Below are 19027 nucleotides of genomic sequence, written 5' to 3'. Positions count from 1 at the left end.
CGGCAAAAGGCCAAATATACCTCTATACTTTCGAAAATGGTCTAAGAATACTCCTCGTTATACTATTGTGTCATCTATACCCCTCCCGTCATATTTTGGAACAAATATACCCTTATTTTGGATTGAGTGCCATGTGGCAGCACCAGATGAAAACGACTCATTTTTTTTTTTACCCGATTCGTTTTAAAAAACCCACCATCCGACCCGTTTTAAAATTTAATTTTTTAAAGCATATATTTTGTAAAAACTGGGAAAAAAAATTTGTTGTTGTAAAAACTGGAAAAAAAAAAGAATTTACAAAATATATATTTTTAAGTTTTTTTAAAGTATTTTTTTTGTAAAAATTTAAAAAAAAAATATTTTTTTGTAAAAACTGGAAAAAAAAACTCTTCTAAAGCAGTGGACTACATATGCATTAGTTTAAAAAATATATATATTTTGTAAAATCTTTTTTTTCTTCAGTTTTTACAAAAACTATACTTTAAAAAACTGAAAAAACTGAAAAATATATATTTCGCAAATTTCTTTTTTTTCTTTCAATTTTTACAAAATATATATTTTTCAGTTTTTTTTTCAATTTTTACAAAAAAAATACTTTAAAAAAACTGAAAAAACTTAAAAATATATATATTGCAAATTCTTTTTTTCTTTCAATTTTTACAAAATATGTATTTTTCAGCTTTTTTCAGTTTTTACAAAAAATATTTTTTTTAAAGTTTTTACAACAAAAATACTTTAAATAAACTGAAAAAACTTAAAAATATATATATTGCAAATTCCTTTTTTTCAGTTTTTACAAAAAAAAATCCAGTTTTTACAAAATATATGCTTTAAAATAACTGAAAAAACTGATTTTAAAACGGGTCGGGTGGTGGGTTTTTTAAAACGGATCGGGTAAAAAAAAAGAAATGGGTCGTTTTCATCTGATGCTGCCACGTGGCACTCCATCCAAAATAAGGGTATATTTGTTCCAAAGTATGACGGGAGGGGTATAAATGACCCAATAGTATAACGAGGGGTATTCTTAAACCATTTTCGAAAGTATAGGAGTATATTTGACCCTTAGCCGCATTAAATCCAATGTCAAGACTTCTATAATAATGATCAATTCAGAAGAATGTTTTGGATTAATAGTCCGGTTACCCAAGCTTATTTGGCCTTTTTTTAAAAAGTATTTTTTCCTAAGTTAAATTGTTTGGTCAAGCTTTTATAAATATTTTGAAGCAAATTCTGATAAGTATAAAAAAAGTAGTTTTTTCCTAAAAATACTTTTTTTAAAAGTAATTCGAGAAAAAATACACTTATAATCACTTTTTAAAAGTTTGGTCAAACACTAATTGATGCTCAAAGTATTTTTAAAATTAGTTACTCAAACACAAATTACTTTTTATCAAAAATAGAAAAGTACTTTTCAAAATAAGTTGATTTTAGAAGTTTGGCCAAACATGCTATAAAAGCTCACATTTAAATTTACAAGAATATGGATACGCCAGTTAATAGATAAATGGGACTAAACGCACTCGTAACCACTTTTAGATTTGTTTAAACATATTTAGTGTTATTTGTGAAATATTTAAAGTTTGACAAAAAAAATAAACCACCACACAAATGCTATTGTTTCTTTGAGTAAAACTCAGTTTACCCCCTTAACCTTATAGGTTGGGAAATGACACCCCTCGCATTTTGAATGAGAAAGTGAACCCCCTATGTAATCTTTTTCCAATTAGGTTTTCTTTTTCTTCCTCTCCTTCATTTTTTTTGGAAAAATAACTTCTTGTTTATTCATGATTTGCTTTACACATTAACTAACCTTGATTAAATATAGAAGTGCGGCTAAACTCCTTAGGACAATCTTCTGTATTGTTGCTCGTTCTAGATGAAAGCTAACTTCCAGCCATTCTTTACCATAAATCAAACAACTGAAAGTGAGATAAAGGACCATAGAACACAATGTCATTATATACCTAAACAACAACTGATAATTCAATGGGTCAATTCATTATTTGATCCTTTACAAAATGTCATTTTGCTTTGAGGATGTTTCAAATTGTCATTTTGGTTTATGACCTTTGTGGGACCTACATGCCATCCAAGTCAGCATTTGTGATTGTGTTGGAAAATTGGTGCAAATTGGAGGGGCTCATTGCAATTAAAATATTATCAAACCATATGCCTAGAAAAAAGAAGCGAGCGAATTTTCTCCATCAATGATAAGTCCAAGCTTCCAAATACGTCTATTGCGTGAAAAAAAAAATAGTTGCATTGAGTTCATAAATGTCTAAGTAAGTAATACATTACTTCAACTTCTATTTTTTTTGTTATTTTATGAAATGTTAGCATATTAAATGTAGGAGGTTGCTATTATAAAATGTAAGATATTGATATTAATTGACTTTTATTTTTATTTACAGGTAATCAATATATGTAGATATCAATGGGTGATTTGACTATTTGCATTGAGTTTGAGTCTAAGGAGAAGAAAATTATTAGGGTGATTCATTATCGCCAAAGAGTACGTTATAATGACTTGGTAGAAGTAATATGTCAGCGACGCAAGATAACATGTAACCCGAAAAATATTATTATAAGTTACAAGCCAATGGTTTTGGATAAAACTTGGCAAGAGACTTTGTATGCTCAAATAGATGATGATTTTGATTTAAAGTCCTATTTAATAATTGTTGATGAACGGGGTGCTAGGCCAACATTGAAAGTTTGTTTATTTGAGGATGCATATGAAATTGAAAAGAAAAGTGCAGTAAAACAAGTTATATTTAGTGGTTACCATTTATTATGTTTATTATTATTTTTTAATTAAAACATAATTTATCTTAATGAAACGTCTAAATTTAGTTGATAACAAGTGCGATCATGCTTGTTAAGTAATTATTCATAATAACTCCAAGTTACAACGAAAGAAAGATAATGCGTATATTATGGTCTTAATCTCTTATGAACAAATAATGATCTCTTACGACCGTGATACTTATCTCTTGCGACAATGAGTAGATCTCTCAAGTTATATTTAGTGGTCACTCTTTATTATATTTATTATTTTTTAATAAAACGTAACTTATTTTAATGAAACGTCTAAATTTAGTTGATAGTAAGTGCGGTCATGCTTGTTAAGTAACTATTCATAATAACTCCAAGTTATAACGAAAGAAAGATAATGCGTATATTAGGGGTATCAATGGATATTCGAAAAGAACACATGTTATTACATTCTACTTCTACTTGTAAATTTTACATGATATTTTAAAAAATACTGAAAATTAACCGAACCGTACCGATACCGATACCGAAGAGAAACCGACATGATTAGAATGGTTTCGAAAAGTCTAATTTTGGTTATACATAATAGAATAACCGAAAAATTGATATGGTACAAATTTTATAAAATAACCGGCCGAACTGAACCATTGACACCCCTAGCGTATATTATGGTCTTAATCGATTATGAACAACTAATGATCTCTTACGACCATGATATAGATCTTTTGCGACCATGAGTAGATCTCTCGAGTTATATTTTTATTTGTCGCCATTTATTATGTTTATTATTTTTTAATTAAAACGCAATTTTATCGTCTTGACACTTCCAAATTCAGTTGGTAGTAAGTGCGATCATGCTTGTTAAGTAATTATTCATAATAACCCCAAGTTACAGTGGTCTTAATATCTTATGAACAAATAATGATCTCTTACGACCATGATACAGATCTCTTGCGACCATGAGTAGATCTCTCAAGTTATATTTAGTGGTCACCCTTTATTATATTTATTATTTTTTAACTACAACACAATTTATCTTTTTGAAACTTTCAAATTTAGTTGGTAGTAAGTGCAATCATGCTTGTCAAGTAATTATTCATACTAACTCCAAGTTATAATGAAAGAAAGTTAATGTGTATATTATGGTCTTAATCTCTTATGAACAACTAATGATCTTTTACGACCTTGACATAGATCTCTTGCGACCATGGCGATTTGAAGCATGAAATTTGTGTGGTAAACTGTAGGAGATATTAATATAAAATATAGGAGATTCTTCTATTGCAATGTAGGAGATATTTATGTTCACATAAGAGATTGATATATAAAGTATAAGAGATCTCTTACGACTAAATGCTAGATCTCTTACACATGAGATTATAAATTGCAAGATACTAATGAACGTAACAAAAAAGATTTTAGAATAAAGCATAGGAGAAAATATATGTATAACATGAGAGATAATTAGATTCTAAACATTTAAACATTTGACAGCAATTGGATTGGTTCAAAACATCTGCACCATAAGTTTTACTTCCATGAATATTATCCAAGGATTTTTCACCTTTTCTGAATGTATCTTTAAATACTCCTCAGCCTTGCCTAACCGCTCCTCAAACATATTTATTGCTTCATAATCCCATACCTATCAAGGGAAACATATGTATATTGCTATTCAATTATAGAATAATTAACCCAAATAGCCGTCCACCTAACCGCTTAAACTAAAAATAGTCGGTGGAGGTATAATGTATATATAATTTATGTATTATATGTGTATAATTGTGTAGAATGAATGTATAATCTATGCATATGGCCAAAAAAGTAAACAATGAATATGACCAGCTATTTGTGTAAAGATCCCTAAATTATAAGATGTTATAAGAAAATAATAACGATTAATTAACAATAAAACTTATAACATAACTTAAACACATCAGATATTAGAATAAATATAAGAGATCATATATATACATTAAACTAGTTATATAAGAGATTTTACAAAGCTTTTAACTAGTACATTAGCAAAAACTTTAAACTAGTTATATAACAGATCTTACAACAAAACATAAGAGATCTAAACTAGTTATATAAGAGATCTTACAACAAAACATAAGAGATCATTAACTTTAAACACAAGAGATATTAGAATAAACATAAGAGATCATATATAAACTTTAAACTAGTTATATAAGAGATCTTATAACAAAACATAAGAGATCATTAACTTTAAATACAAGAGATATTAGAATAAACATAAGAGATCATATATAATCTTTAAACTAGTTATATAAGAGATACAATGATCATTAGCAATTTAAGGCTTTTAAACATTTGAGAAATATTATTAACTTCAAACGTAAAATACAAATGGAGAAGAAAAACAACAATCACAATCAATACAAAGTCCTCAAGCTATATTTGTGTTTCGAGCAGCAAATTCGACATTAATTGTTATCCCCAGTCTTATTGAATTGTGGAAGTCAAATAATTTCACGGGCCTCGTGAAATGAAAAACTACGAAGAAAAATTCACATGGATTTAGGAAAGGCCTGGATGAAAACAAGAAAAACAAGAATTTGTGTTTCATTTTCCGTAGCTTTGACAAATTCAAGTGGAACAAAAAATTGAGTTACCTCATTTTCCCCCAGTTTGGACAAGAAACAATGGGGATCTTAGAACATAGCAGAACATAAAGGACTAGAAAACATAAAAAAATGGAGAATTTAGAAGCCAACACTCTTTCAGTCGAAATCGACGGAAGGGTTTTCAAGGGAAGGGTTTTGTCTTTCTAGAGAAATTTTCCTACTGTAAAGGAAAAGTATTTGATTTTGGTTTACAAATACGTCCTTTGACATTTGGAGTTTGCAAATGTAGGCTTCTATATTGCCACATAAGAAAATATATAAGAAAAATAATTGAAAAAAATAATATTAAAAGAGGTAGGGACATTTACTTAAATTCAATTTATAAATGGCCATATCATCCTAAAAGCTCTAATTCAATGCTTATCAAAATTTTAGGCCAACATATTAAAGTGACACTAACAAAAGATGTAGCAACAGAAAATTGAACTATATAATAAGACATATGATTGGAAAGTTCTTCATGTTGCATTTTCATGCTGTTGGATTGAAAAGAAATGAATTCCTCCATGATGATCGACGAAGAGAAAGAATATTAGTAGCATGCTTGGCCAAGCTGCAAAAATAAGCTTATTTTGAGAAGTGTTTTTTTTTCTCAAAAGTGTTTTTTTCAAAAATACTTTTGCTAAGAATTTTTTTGTGTTTGGCTAATTTATTTGAAAAGCACTTATGAGTAGCAATTGATATTTGACCAAACTTTTAAAAACTGCTTCTAAGTGTATTTTTTTCAAAAGTACTTTTGGAGAGATGCCACTTTCCAAAACTGCTTCTAATTCTTCCCAAAAATACTTTTTTTCACTTTAAAAACTTGGTCAAACACTTTAACTATATATATATATATATATATATATATATATTTATTTTTTTATTTTTAAGTGCTTTTGGCTCGAGAAGCTTTGGCCAAACAGGCCGCAGGATTGACAAGTTGGAAAATTACCCACTTGAAAACCAATTCACATAATAATAAAAACATTCTTAGAGTAAAAATAAAAAAAGTGAAAGATGTATAATATCCACGAGATAGATGTGATAATCCCTCGTATTGATCAAGAAGTTGATTTTGAAGAAGATTCGAATACCCACTGCTGTTGAGCAGTACCCATGGTTTCTCGATGATAAGACGATGAATCATATTGTAGTATTTTAGTATATGTACTTTGTCCTTTTGAAATATGAAACATGGCAAATAATGTTGTGTATATATATATATATATATATACATATATAAAATTTGTACAACAAAAATATATTCAAGTTGTATTTTGTCTATGAGAATAGTAGTATATACGCTGTCTTTATCCCTACCCTGTGAAAATAAAGAGGCCATTTTCGAAAGCCCCAGTTCAAAAATTGAAATTTGCACACAAGCAAAAATCTATTGACATGGCGTGTTACTTCAATAGAAGAAAGTAACTCACCTTGAAAAGTTTGTCTGGTGTTGAAATGAGTTTGGTTTTTTTCTCAAGATTCCAAAGCCACTAATCCAAGAATTTACTTAAAAATAAATTACTGTAATTTGTGCAACCAAAATTTTACCAGAATATAGCGCCAAAAAATATTTTTTTGTGCCAAATATATTCTCTCCAAAAAAGGATTGTTTTGACTTTCTACTTTTATGGATAACAATTTATTTATTTTAAAAAAAGGAGAAGAAAAAGAAAAAGAAAGCTTATTAATCGACAAAAGAATGCATAAGGGAAGGTCTACTGATCAATTGTGTTTTAATCTTTATATAATAGAGAAAAGACCTGCATTTGTAAAGCACAAGCAAATGCGTTCAGGATACAATTTTTTAAAGTTTGATTCGCACTTTAGAAAGAAGCACAGAAGAAGAAGAGGAGGGTATCTTTGGCTTTTTAAGTTTTTAATATTTTACAGATATTGGCTATGTTTTAAAACAGCTGCTTAGGAGCCCCACAATACCCGGCAAAATAAGATTAAATATTAAGTATTAACCCGTTTATTATCCACTTAGCCAGTTAGCCTCTCCAGTTTTCCAAGAAACGCTTCGGCTTGACCGAATTGTTGTTGGCTGCTCGCAGTGATGATGGCAGATTGAAAAGAGCCCACAAAATTCTGTGGGAGAAACCCATTAATCTTGCAGTATTCTGGTATTAATTAATATCTGAATTTGACATGGGTTTTACGGCATATGGTGTCTTTTCTTGTTCCATTCAAACATCTCCATTAAGCAATACTATTCGAAGAATCCATCACTACCCTTTAAATTGTGTTTTTCCCTTGCAAAAAGTTACCATTTTTGGGTACGGTGAATTGGGTTTTAAGCCATTATTAGCTGTGAGTAATGTAGCAGCTGAGAAGGGTAGTGCTGAAAACCAAGCTAATGATAAACCCAGGTATAAGTGGGTTAAGATAGGCTCTGATATTACTGAGGTACAGAAACAGGCTATTTTGAAGCTCCCACCAAAGATGGCAAATAGATGTAAGGCATTAATGCAACAGATCATTTGCTATTCAGCTGAAAAGGGTAGTGTGTCACTCTTGTTAGAGGCTTGGGTGAAGAGTATGAAGCCCGAGAGAGCTGATTGGCTTGAGGTACTTAAAGAATTGGACAGGCTGAATCATCCCTTGTATTTTGAGGTAATTTCAGTTTCTTCCTCTACAACATAGTTCTTGATTTCACCAAAGTCTTGCTTGCTGCTGACTTATGTTCATATTCATTGAGTTTGTCACTTAAAGTTTGCTGTATTAGTATTCTATTTACTCAATCTTCTATCTATTGTGGAAGATTGTTAATTACAACCATTATTTTGGCCACGTTTTTAAACTCAAAATGTGGTCAGGATTGTGCTTGAGTGTCACATTTCCTTCATCAAACTTGAAGGATGTAGACAGAAATGGTTGGAACTTTTTTCTACTTGTAATTGGTTGGTTTATACTTCTAGTCCATGTTCATATCACTTTAAGGGTGGTTATTTGGAACCATCTCCAAAAATTTGTGTTCAACAACTGTTGATATTGCCTCCTGTTACTAACTTCATGATGTTTTTCGTTCCCACAAATTTCGTAGGTGGTTTTGGAACTACTCTGCCAAATCATATGCATTCTTTCTTTTATTCCATGTCTTCCATACCTTAACCTCTGACACTGATTTGTCTGATCTTTCTGCTGCCATTAAATATTGAAGTTAAAGATCCTTTTTTTGTGTTGAAGACTTCAATCTATTCCCATTATTTGTCTGTCCTGTTCTTTCCTTGTGGAGTTTAGTTGGAGGGCTCACTATTTCAGCACTAAAGGTTTGTATTAATGGCTTGAAGTAGTATTGGGATCACTTTGCATTGGCTAAACTTTTGTCCTACAAGAATTTGACTCCATTTCTTGTCAAATAGTGTGTGTTTCCTCTTCATAAGCTTTTGATTTGTAGACATTCTCCTTGAAATAGCTGGTACCCTCGCACTAGTTTTAATGTTATTTAAACAGGAATCAGGAAGCTAGATCCAAATTGGATGAATTTGTTATCTTTGTCAATCATCATCCACTGGATAGTAGATTAGAGATTTTATTCACCTATCCGTTAGATAATTGAAATTAGGAGATGCACAATTACCTACTAAGACTTAAATAACTATATGTCTTCTACGGCATCTGTGGTCTTTTCTATAATGGTTGCTATGTTGAGAGGTTGTTTTCTTCAATTGATCTTTAAACAGAGAGGCAATGGCTTAGATATCTTCCCTGAAGTTATGAGGTGTATGTCCGACTTCTGTCTTTTTCTGTGTAGAAGGTTGCCTCATTGCTTTTTAGAATTAAAACCAAAAACTGCTCTTCTCTGTTCTCACAAAACTCAATTGACTTTGTTCCCTGTCTACCAGAAACGCTTGACGATTTCCACTCCTTACTTTACAGTTCACGCTAATATGTACTATTATTTTGAGCTGATGCAGCTTTTTACAAACTAACTAATTACTTTTAACAAATTCAAGCTAATTTTTCAAACAATTTGTCTAAATCAGTATACAAAATCTATTAAATCTTTTTTACTCTTAATCTCTGCGATAGGTCATGTTTTTTTTTTGTGCCGGAGAATAATTGTCTTTCATCACCACCCTATTTCTTTCTCCAGTTGCCATTAACATTATTGTGAGATGGCAGGGCATCTTTCTATAACTGTCATATGGATGTGCTACGGTGCTAGTACTTTTTACTCTGGCATAACCTTACCGGTTTGTGGTAAAACACTTGATGCAGTGACTTAGTTGTTCTCGTAAAAGCTTGCTCCCCTCTCCCTAGGAGATGAGGGCAACTGGCACATGTCAAAGATCCTAGTTACAGCTAACTAGCCCTCCGGCAATTTCAATCAACTATGCCTCAATCTCAAATTTGTTGTGGTTGGCTACATGAATAATTTGTATCCATTCCGCTCTATTCATGTCTATATCATTCATATACTAAATTATTTGTCTTTCAAGGCACATTAGAGATTATCTAAAACTAGGGTTCTTAAAATTTCATACTTATCCACCTATCCAAAAAATTACTAAAAAACTTCATATTTATCCCTGTACATGCATATAAGTCTTACTAGATTAAATGATTAATTTATTACTGCTGTCGAAAGCCTCAGTTACTGGTTATTTGAGTTGCCTTGTTTCCTTTTCGTTGTAGTGTCAATTTGTTACTGCAAGTTGCTGGTTTCTTTTACAGTTGGATGTGCAGAATTCCGACTTCGTTAGTAATCCTAAGAGCTCCATGACAGCATATACACAAACAACTTCCTTAATTTAAACCTGGGGAGAGGGTGGAGGTTTTATTGTGAGGGCGAGGGCACAGACCAGCAATCTATGACCTTAGCTTATTTAGAAGCTATAAGGAGGAAAACTGCACTTTGAAGTATGTGTAAATGCATCTTGCCAGATACTTGCCGTGTTATTATTTGGAATCCCTTTCAATCAGAAAACTATAGAATCATTAGAATACCATGGAGATCTTCTAATTCATTAATAGTCCATGAATATAGAATTATTTTAACATAACTTTTCTTAAATGGTAGTATATATTAATCTATACCCTGGTATGTGCCTAAGGGATTGCTAGTTTATGGTATGCCTTCCCATTCGGTTGGGTTATTTGAAGCCAATGTTTGATTTAGAGGGTGTTTGGATTGGCTTTTAAGCTGGTCAAACTAAAATTTAAGCTCTTTTTAGTGCAAAAACAAAAAGTGCTTAAAACAAGTTAAAATGTGCTTAAAACAAGCCAAAAGTCATAAGCTGGGCAACCCAACTTATGGCTTTTTGGCTTTTAAGCTATCTACGTTTGACCAATAATTTTACCTATTATCCCTTGTCTTTTTTCAGAATCATCAAAATGCTCTCATTCCATTGCAACATATCTTTTCTTCTCCTACTTCTCCTCCACTTTTTCATCAAGCTTCTCCTGAATGAGAGCTTTTCCGTTTTATTTCTTGATGTTTTAATAGTTTCATTTCTTTTCATCTTTTTTTTTTTTCTTTTTCTTTCAACTACTTAACCAAGTTATTTCTTTGTAAATACGCTACGAAAACCATGAAAAAAAAGGAACAATTAGGAACAATGAAGAAAGAGAAGAACAAAATCAAATTAATTAGATGAATAGTTACGAGCAATGAAGAAGGAAAAATAGCATATCAGTAAATATGTTACTTCAGTAATTAATTTATATTTATTAAATACAATTTTTTAATTAATTTAAAATTTAAAGTGAATTGAAACATAACTTCATTTGTTTGTGTATTAATTTAGAATCAAATATTTTGTGATAAGCAACTTCTTTTCAATGTTAACAACTTTAAGGATATTTAAGTCATTCTAACAAATAAAAAGCATGCGTCAACATTTCTTTTCCAAATACATCAACAACTTGTTTTCAGTTTCAACACTTCTATCCAAACGCGTAATTGCTTATTTTTAAAACTAGTCGCAGCACTTAAAAAGTGCTTTTAAGCAAAAAATTCGAACGGGCTCTTATACCTAAAAAATTCATGGGTATGAAAAGCTCAAGCCTTTCTCTTTTTCTTTTTCAGAGAGTCGCAATTCCAATCTTCCAAATCCATAAGGTGACTAATATTTAATCTGTGGATTGTTTTCTAGTTCTAGTATTCTCCTAAAGAGCATTTGATTCTTCTATTCCATTGTGTCATTTATCAATAAAGAGTTATCCATCAAACCTTTCAAGTGTGTTAATTTCTGACCACTCTAGCCCCCAAAATTGTTGGAATTTTCCATAGAGCCTCACTATCGATCAGTTATAGAATCACAATTTGGTTAAGAACAAGTGAAGACACATTCTTCTCTTGATCCCAGTTGCAAAGAAAGATAGGAATCAGAAACAGGGCCACAGTTATTGTGAATTTTCTTTTAGTGAACTATGTGCTTACTAATCTGTTCGCCAAACTTATGACTTTTTTTGTGATGAAGAACGAGTAATTCAGTCAACTTATTAGTTCCTTCGGTGCACTTTCTGTATCTCAGGTAGCTGAAGTGTCCCTCTTAGAAGAATCATTTGAAGCCAATGTTCGTGATTACACCAAGTTAATTCATGGCTATGCAAAGCAGAATCGGCTGAGAGAAGCTGAAAGTATGCTCTTAGCCATGAAGACTAGAGGCTTCACATGTGATCAGGTGGTTCTCACGGCTTTAGTTCACATGTATAGCAAGGCTGGTAACCTTAAGATGGCTGAAGATACTTTTGAAGAGATGAGGTTGCTTGGAGTAGCATTAGATAAGAGATCCTATGGGTCAATGATCATGGCCTACGTCAGAGCTGGAATGCTTGGCGAGGGAGAGGCTTTACTGAGGGAAATGGAAGAACAAGAGATCTATGCTGGAAGAGAAGTTTATAAAGCAATTCTGAGAGCCTATTCGATGATTGGTGATAGCAAAGGAGCTCAAAGGGTCTTTGATACTCTTCAGTTAGCAGGAATAATCCCTGATGCGACCGTCTGTGGGCTGCTTATGAATGCCTATGTTGTGGCTGGTCAACTGAGCGAGGCTTGTATTGCGTTTGAAAATTTGAGAAGAGCTGGCATAGAACCTAATGACAAGTGTATCGCACTGCTGTTGTCAGCTTATGAAACCGAAAACAACCTGAGCAAGGCACTTGATGTTTTGATGAATTTGGAGAGGGATGGTGTTGTGCTTGGTAGAGAAGCTTCCGAAATATTGGCTCGTTGGTTCAAGAAACTTGGGGTAGTTGGAGAAGTGGAGCTTGTGTTGAGAGAATTTATGCATCAAACTTAGTGTATTAAGAATACCGATGCTTTCTGCTGTAGTCTGAAGTTTCTCTCCGTTGCATCTGTTTGAGAACTAGTCTTGGTTCCTATCTACGGGTATGTAACTTCTTTCGCTTAAGAAACTTTGTTTGCTAAATCTGTCTTCAGTAACTCCGGCCAATCCCTGCCTCCACATAAGAAAAAAGGGGCTAGTAAAACAAAGAGAACTGGAAACAAGAGCTGGCTTTTTTCATTCTGACTTGGTGAATATACTCGTAAATCTGCATGCTTGCATATGTTCAAGCACAAGATAATCTCGTGGGCGACACATATGTCAAGCTTTTCGAGCCTAGTGTTTGAGTTTAAATTTTTGGCTTTGGTTCAGGTATCTTCACACTATGCTGTAAGTCGATACAACATACTGCCCAGGAAAGTATCACAAGTTACAGCTGCTTGTTTCAACAAAACAAGCAGAGAGTATGTTTTTCATATTTCTGGTAAGAGCTTGAGGGCAACAAGCAGCTTTTCATGTATGTAAGCAACTCTCAATTACTGGAACAACGGTGTACATAAAAGGTGATGGCTCTGTCCCAACTCCCAAGTGTTGGTTGATCATCTTCTTTCAGCTTCAGTTTTTAGTTATGTGAAACCTTTCCTTGAGTTGGTTCATCCTGAGTTGTAACCCTTATTTTTGTTGAACCTAAGCCAGTAACAAAAATCCAAGTGTTTGATTAGAGAAATATTATTAAGAAAAGTACGTGTACTTCAGATCAGGAAACATACAGCGAATGCCAAAATCTGTCATTTTGATTACTTCTTATTGCATACTTAAGGGCAGGACGAGATTTTGATTATGACAACTACACTTTTTCTCCATAAATTGATTGTTGTTTAGTTCGATAAGTACAATTCCCAGCTCTCATTCCACAAATAGTTTTATTATACTATATAGAATTAGACTAATACAACAACAACAACCCAGTATAATCCCACTAGTGGGGTCTGGGGAGGTTAATTTGTACGCAGATCTTACACCTACCCTAGGGTAGGGAGGTTGTTTCTGATAAACCCTCGTCCCTCTCTCCAAGAATTCCCCACCTTGCTCTTGGGGTGACTCGAACTCACAATCTCTTGGTTGAAAGTGGAGGGTGCTCACCACTAGAGCAACTCACTCTTGTGACTGAGTTATAGACTAGTCAAAATGGCAAAAGATACTGTGTAAAACTTAAATTAAAGCAATGTGAGAATATGTATTCACTGTTTAATTTTTATGAGCCTATAAATGGTTTAGGAGATATTTGATGCTAATTTAAATTTATAAAGTATGTGATTTTTTGTTTTAACTCGTATTTGGATATATATTATATAGGTGTGTGTGTGTGTGTAACATGTGTGAAAGAACCATTAAGCAGTTTTTCGGCAAAATTAGTACTGTGTTAATCTAAATTTGATAAATAATTAATGCACTATAAAGAAATAACAACGACAACATGAGTGTTTTCGAATAAATAATCTTATTTGAACCTAAATACATGAGGAACTTGTTCAAAATTAATAAGAGAATTGAGAAACTTGTGATAATTGATTAGACAAAGAAAAGAAAGTGGCAGAAAAAGAAAATTATATGGAAAATGGTGTTTTATTTCTTCTAGGTAAAAAAAAGAAAAGAAAAATTGGGTTGCCATAGTGGAGAAGTAACAAATTATAATCACTCAATTATTCTGAAAAACAAAATTACTCAAAAAGGAAAAAAGGAAGAGGAGAAGGCGAAAAATGCTGTTGTTAAAGATAACATAGTCCTTTGCCAATAACTCTACGGGGTCGTTTGACCGGTGGGATAAGGAATAATTTGGGATTAAATGCAGAATTATTTTATTTCTCATTTGGTTGAATTCGAATAATTTATGCCATAATTATGGTATTATTTTATCTCATTTTGAGGCTGGGATAATAATCCTTGGATTACTTTATCCCGAGATAAAACACTACAATAACAAAGATGCCCTTTTCCAAGGCTCTTCCTCTAAAGTCCTTTAAAAAGTACTAGGTTAAAATTAAAAATAAAAGTTTATCCTAACTTATCTCGAATATACCAAACATATATTTTATATTATACACAATATATTTCATTTCTAGTCCAAGGAGCCAATATCTCTCAATAAAAGTATATCCACTACTAAATAATCGTGTTGCTATTTAATCCTCGTATTATAATCACGTCATGGTAACCCGATGATAACTTGTTCCCCACCAAACAACCCCGGTTGCTCGCCCTTCAAACGAGATAATAAAATTTCAGAAAAAGGTTACAGGGTGTGCGATCTGCCAATATCCTCTTTGAGACGTAAAAGATGCAATTTTCTCCTTAATCTATAACCTCATGACTTAACTTGTTAATGATGATTCAAGCTGAATTTTTTTATCACGCACTGTTATTAATCTAAAATATGATAAGTTTTCTTATTGTTTGTCCATTGAACGGTTTATACATCCTGAAATCCATCGTATAACACCTGGGCAACCCAAATTAGGACATCATCAGATTTTCATCAAATTAAATTAAGAATTTAAAGTAAACTTTGAGGAAAATTTTAGGGTATCAAATATCAATAATCATCTTCCCTTATTCGATTACGTTGGAGAAGAACAAGAGGAGGATTATAAGGTATTTCATCATCTCGTCTTCTAGGTATTCATTACTATCCATCATAATACAATCTTTTAGCAAGTGCATATGCAACTTTTTGATTCATTTAAACCTAGCATTGTCGACTCGAAATATATATAAATTTATGTGAAGGCCCACTAAAGTTTCAGCAAATATTGGATAATAACTTACGATATTATAAAAGAATAATTAATGAGTTCACTTTTAAGAATCTTAAAAGTCGATGACATCAAGTTTATATCTTAGATCTGCCTTTAAGGTTTAATCCATGAAGCAGTGAATCAGGATCAACATCAACGGTATACTAGGGGTGTACATAGGTCGGGGTGGTTCGAGTTTTCAATTATCAAACCAAACCAATTATGTCGGGTTATTAAATTTAAAGACCAAACCAAACCAATAAAAGTCGGATTTTGTAATCTCAGTTTTTCTTGAATTTTTTGGATTTTCGGGTTTTTTCTGGGTTTTTTTTCCATAAAGTTTTCATAGCACAAAACATAGAATTTGCGCTCTAAATATTTCTTTAATCCTAGTAAGACATAACTATATAAGGTGCTTTTCAAGAAAGTAACATAAAATATAAGATACGCCATAACATTGTACTAAAATATTCAACAATAAAAATAATAAAATCGCATAAAAAAATATATTATTAATAAATCATAATGAAAACAAACATAATTTAAAATTACTAAGTTGCTAAAATAAGTACGACTAATAAGTACTACTATTATTTACTTAACTAAACACAGAAAAATAAGTTATGCATTTTATCTAAACCATGAAAAAACTAAAAATAGATATCCAATTGATTGTCTTTTGTTAGCATTAATATTGATTTGATTTTGGTTTAGGATTTATTTGAGTTACCAATATTTATAGACTATCAAACTTATTGGAGCATACCTAATAGGATTGACAAGAAACTCTCTCTTCTCTCTCTAGAAACGGCTAGCTAACGGCTACTTCATAAGCGAGTGCCTTCACGCTCCTTCTTCATGGATCCACCGGACGGTGCCCCGCCGACGCGTCTGGAGGGCCAGTCCAACCTCAACCTCCCAATAAAATAGAACCCTGAACCATCTGATAGAAAAATGTCTTATGCAAACAAAATTTCCTCTTCCAAACAATTCCCAGAACCCCCAAATCAACATGCAAGAGAATCTGTCATTGAAACACATACCACTCACAATGGAATGCCGACGGTCCTTTTCAAGGCGTCGAATTATTACGGCATCATGGAAGATGAGTGTAGGCTCATAATTGTTGGAAGATTCCTCAAACCTAGGCCCCAAATTGACCGAATTAGGTCAAATTTTAAAGAATTAATTTTTATCAAAGGCTCGGTCAAAATTGGGGTTTATGATAACTACAATATATTCTTGAATTTCACCAACGAAGATGATTTCAATTTTGTCTGGTACAAGAGGGTTATTGAAATTGAGGGATAACAAATGTGGCTACAAAGGTGGTCGCCGGACTTCAAGCCTGGAGAAGATCTTCCAGTGGCACTAATATGGGTACTTCTACCAGGACTCCCCTTTCATATGCACACATGACAATACGTTAAACAGGTAGTCAACACTGTTGGGACTCCACTGAAAATGGACCTGGCAACGAGAGAAAAGACCAGACCTAGCATGGCTAAGGTAAGAATTGAAATTGACCTTCTAAAACAACAACCAGATTCGGTCTATGTTGGTCAAGTCTATGATGATGCCCCTCAAAAAAGTTTTGTTCAAAAACTTGAATATGAGGGGTTCTAAAATATTGTAAACATTGTAGAAAGCTTGGGCATAATATGATAATGTAGAGTTTTGGAAAGAAAAAGGGAACTGGAAAAGAAAGAACAGGAAGCAAAACAGGACAGGGGAGGGAATATTGAAACTAAAGAAAATGCGAAAAAAAACAGATAACAAAGAAGCAGAAACAGGGGAAGTCAGCAGAATAAATTTGGAATTGCATTCTCAAAGGAAACAGGGACACGGTATAGAGTAGAACAACAAAAAAGAGAGCAAAAACAAAATCAGCAAGGAAGAACAACCAACTGATGAGAACAGAGTGGAAAGTCAGGAAAGGATGCAAAGCATCAAGGGAAGAACGACCAAAAAAATCAAAGTTAGAAGACATAAGAGAGTTCCAAAAAAGAAGCCCAAGGTGACATTTAAACATGTCAAGATATCTGGTAACTTCAAAAATAAGGGAGTTATAGAGACTACTATGAATGACCAACAAGAAAACAAGTTGCAAATAAATACTCAGATGGACACTAACAAAAGTGAGGATAAGATACAAAATGGAGATGAAGGAAGCACTAATGTGACCAAGAATGAAAGTCAAAATGAGAATGAATAAGCAGTGCAAGAATCAAGCAATATTGAAGCCATAAAATCAGACAAGGCTCCTGACCGGCAGAGGTATATCAATGAATCCACTAGTGTCCCTTCAGACATCAAGAATCTACCAGGAATTTGCCTGGCAGTCGATTTGATCCCTGAAGAACAGGAAGCCCACACAGAAGCAGCCTTAATGAGGAGAGAAACTCAACAACAATTTGAAGTAACTTCCCCCAACAGAGCCACTGTTGTGATTTCAGAAGATCAATTACATACTGTGCATGACAAAGAGGAAGGGGATGGTTTCTCACCTGTCACCAAACACAGAAACCAAAACAAAAAGAAAAAAAAGAAGAAAAAATACAATACCAATTCACCTCCTTAGGGGGGTAGATCAAACTAATCCTCCTCCCATATTTCCATGATTAGTGCAAATTTCTGGAATATTAGAGGAGTGAATACCAAGAAAGCCATGCCTAGGCTTAAAAAGCTTGTCAACATCAACAAAGTAGATTTCATAGCTATTATGGAACCGTTTGCCAGCACGAACAAGATTGATAAATACATGGGGTATCTCAAGTTTCGACACTGCATCTCCAACACCAATGGGCAAATCTGGCTCATGTGGTCAGGTAATTATCAAACAAGCGTGATTAGTGCAGATGACCAACAAAACACCATCAAAATGCAGAATGGGGTGAGTACTACCAATATGTTCATCACAGATGTCTATGCTAAATGCAAATAAAAGAAAATATCTTTGGAGTAGTTTAGAGGATATTCATATGTTTATTGATGGGCCATGGTGCATTGGAGGAGATTTTAATGTTATTCTTGATCCAGATAAGAAACGGGGGAGGGGGGGTCGTCCACACAGAATGTACAAAAGTCTAGATTTTACCTCTTGTATGAACAATTGTGAAGCTAAGGATTTGGGCTATGTTGGACCTAAATTCACTTGGTGTAATAATTGGGAGTCTAGAAGAAGAATTTGGAAGAGACTGGATAGAATTTTTGTAAATGATTTATGGTGCCAACTCCTTCAAAATAACATTGTCAAGCACCTTCCGAGGACTGGATCAGACCATAGACCATTGCTGCTTAGTTGTTATAACAGGAACAATAATGGCATAAAGTACTTCAGATTCCTTGACTTCTGGACCGAGCAGCCTTCCTTCATGAACCTGGTTGAAGAAGTGTGGGCAACTAACATACGTGGGAATGCTTTGTGGAAACTTCAACAGAAACTAAAGATGCTCAGCAAAAGACTTACTCAGTGGTCTAAAGAAGAAGTTGGCAATGTTTTTGATCATGTTCAACACTGGGAGGCCATAATGCATGACCTTGAGGAGTTAGATTTAAAAAACAACATTGATTTCTCTAGAGAAGAACCGAA

General features: G+C 33.0%; 1 protein-coding gene across 2 annotated transcripts; it reads left to right on the top strand.

The window, feature by feature from the left end:
- The first annotated feature begins 7388 nt into the window (after positions 1 to 7388).
- On the top strand, positions 7389 to 13439 carry LOC107831330 (uncharacterized). Of its 2 annotated transcripts, XR_001658334.2 has the most exons (3): positions 7389 to 8021; positions 11888 to 12744; positions 13013 to 13439. XR_001658334.2 is itself a non-coding variant. In XM_016659091.2 (2 exons), exons 1-2 carry the CDS (start codon positions 7557 to 7559, stop codon positions 12653 to 12655), a joined length of 1233 nt encoding a protein of 410 aa, XP_016514577.2. In that variant the 5' UTR covers positions 7389 to 7556; the 3' UTR covers positions 12656 to 13439. The 2 variants fall into 2 exon arrangements, 1 of the variants encoding a protein (XP_016514577.2); XM_016659091.2 differs by having other exon boundaries at positions 11888 to 13439.
- Positions 13440 to 19027: the final 5588 nt, after the last annotated feature.

The sequence above is a fragment of the Nicotiana tabacum genome, chromosome 19, assembly GCF_000715075.1.
Source record: "Nicotiana tabacum cultivar K326 chromosome 19, ASM71507v2, whole genome shotgun sequence".
NCBI classification, from domain to species: domain Eukaryota; kingdom Viridiplantae; phylum Streptophyta; class Magnoliopsida; order Solanales; family Solanaceae; genus Nicotiana; species Nicotiana tabacum.
The sequence above is the reverse complement of the archived record's forward strand: the minus strand, read 5'-3'. Positions and strand labels throughout refer to the sequence as shown.

Excerpts from the sequence above, each read along its gene's own strand:
- LOC107831330 (XM_016659091.2), top strand. The coding sequence starts at position 7,557 with ATGGGTTTTACGGCATATGGTGTCTTTTCTTGTTCCATTCAAACATCT. Across the intron at positions 8,022-11,887 it reads ATCATCCCTTGTATTTTGAG|GTAGCTGAAGTGTCCCTCTT; the intron begins GTAATTTCAGTT and ends TCTGTATCTCAG.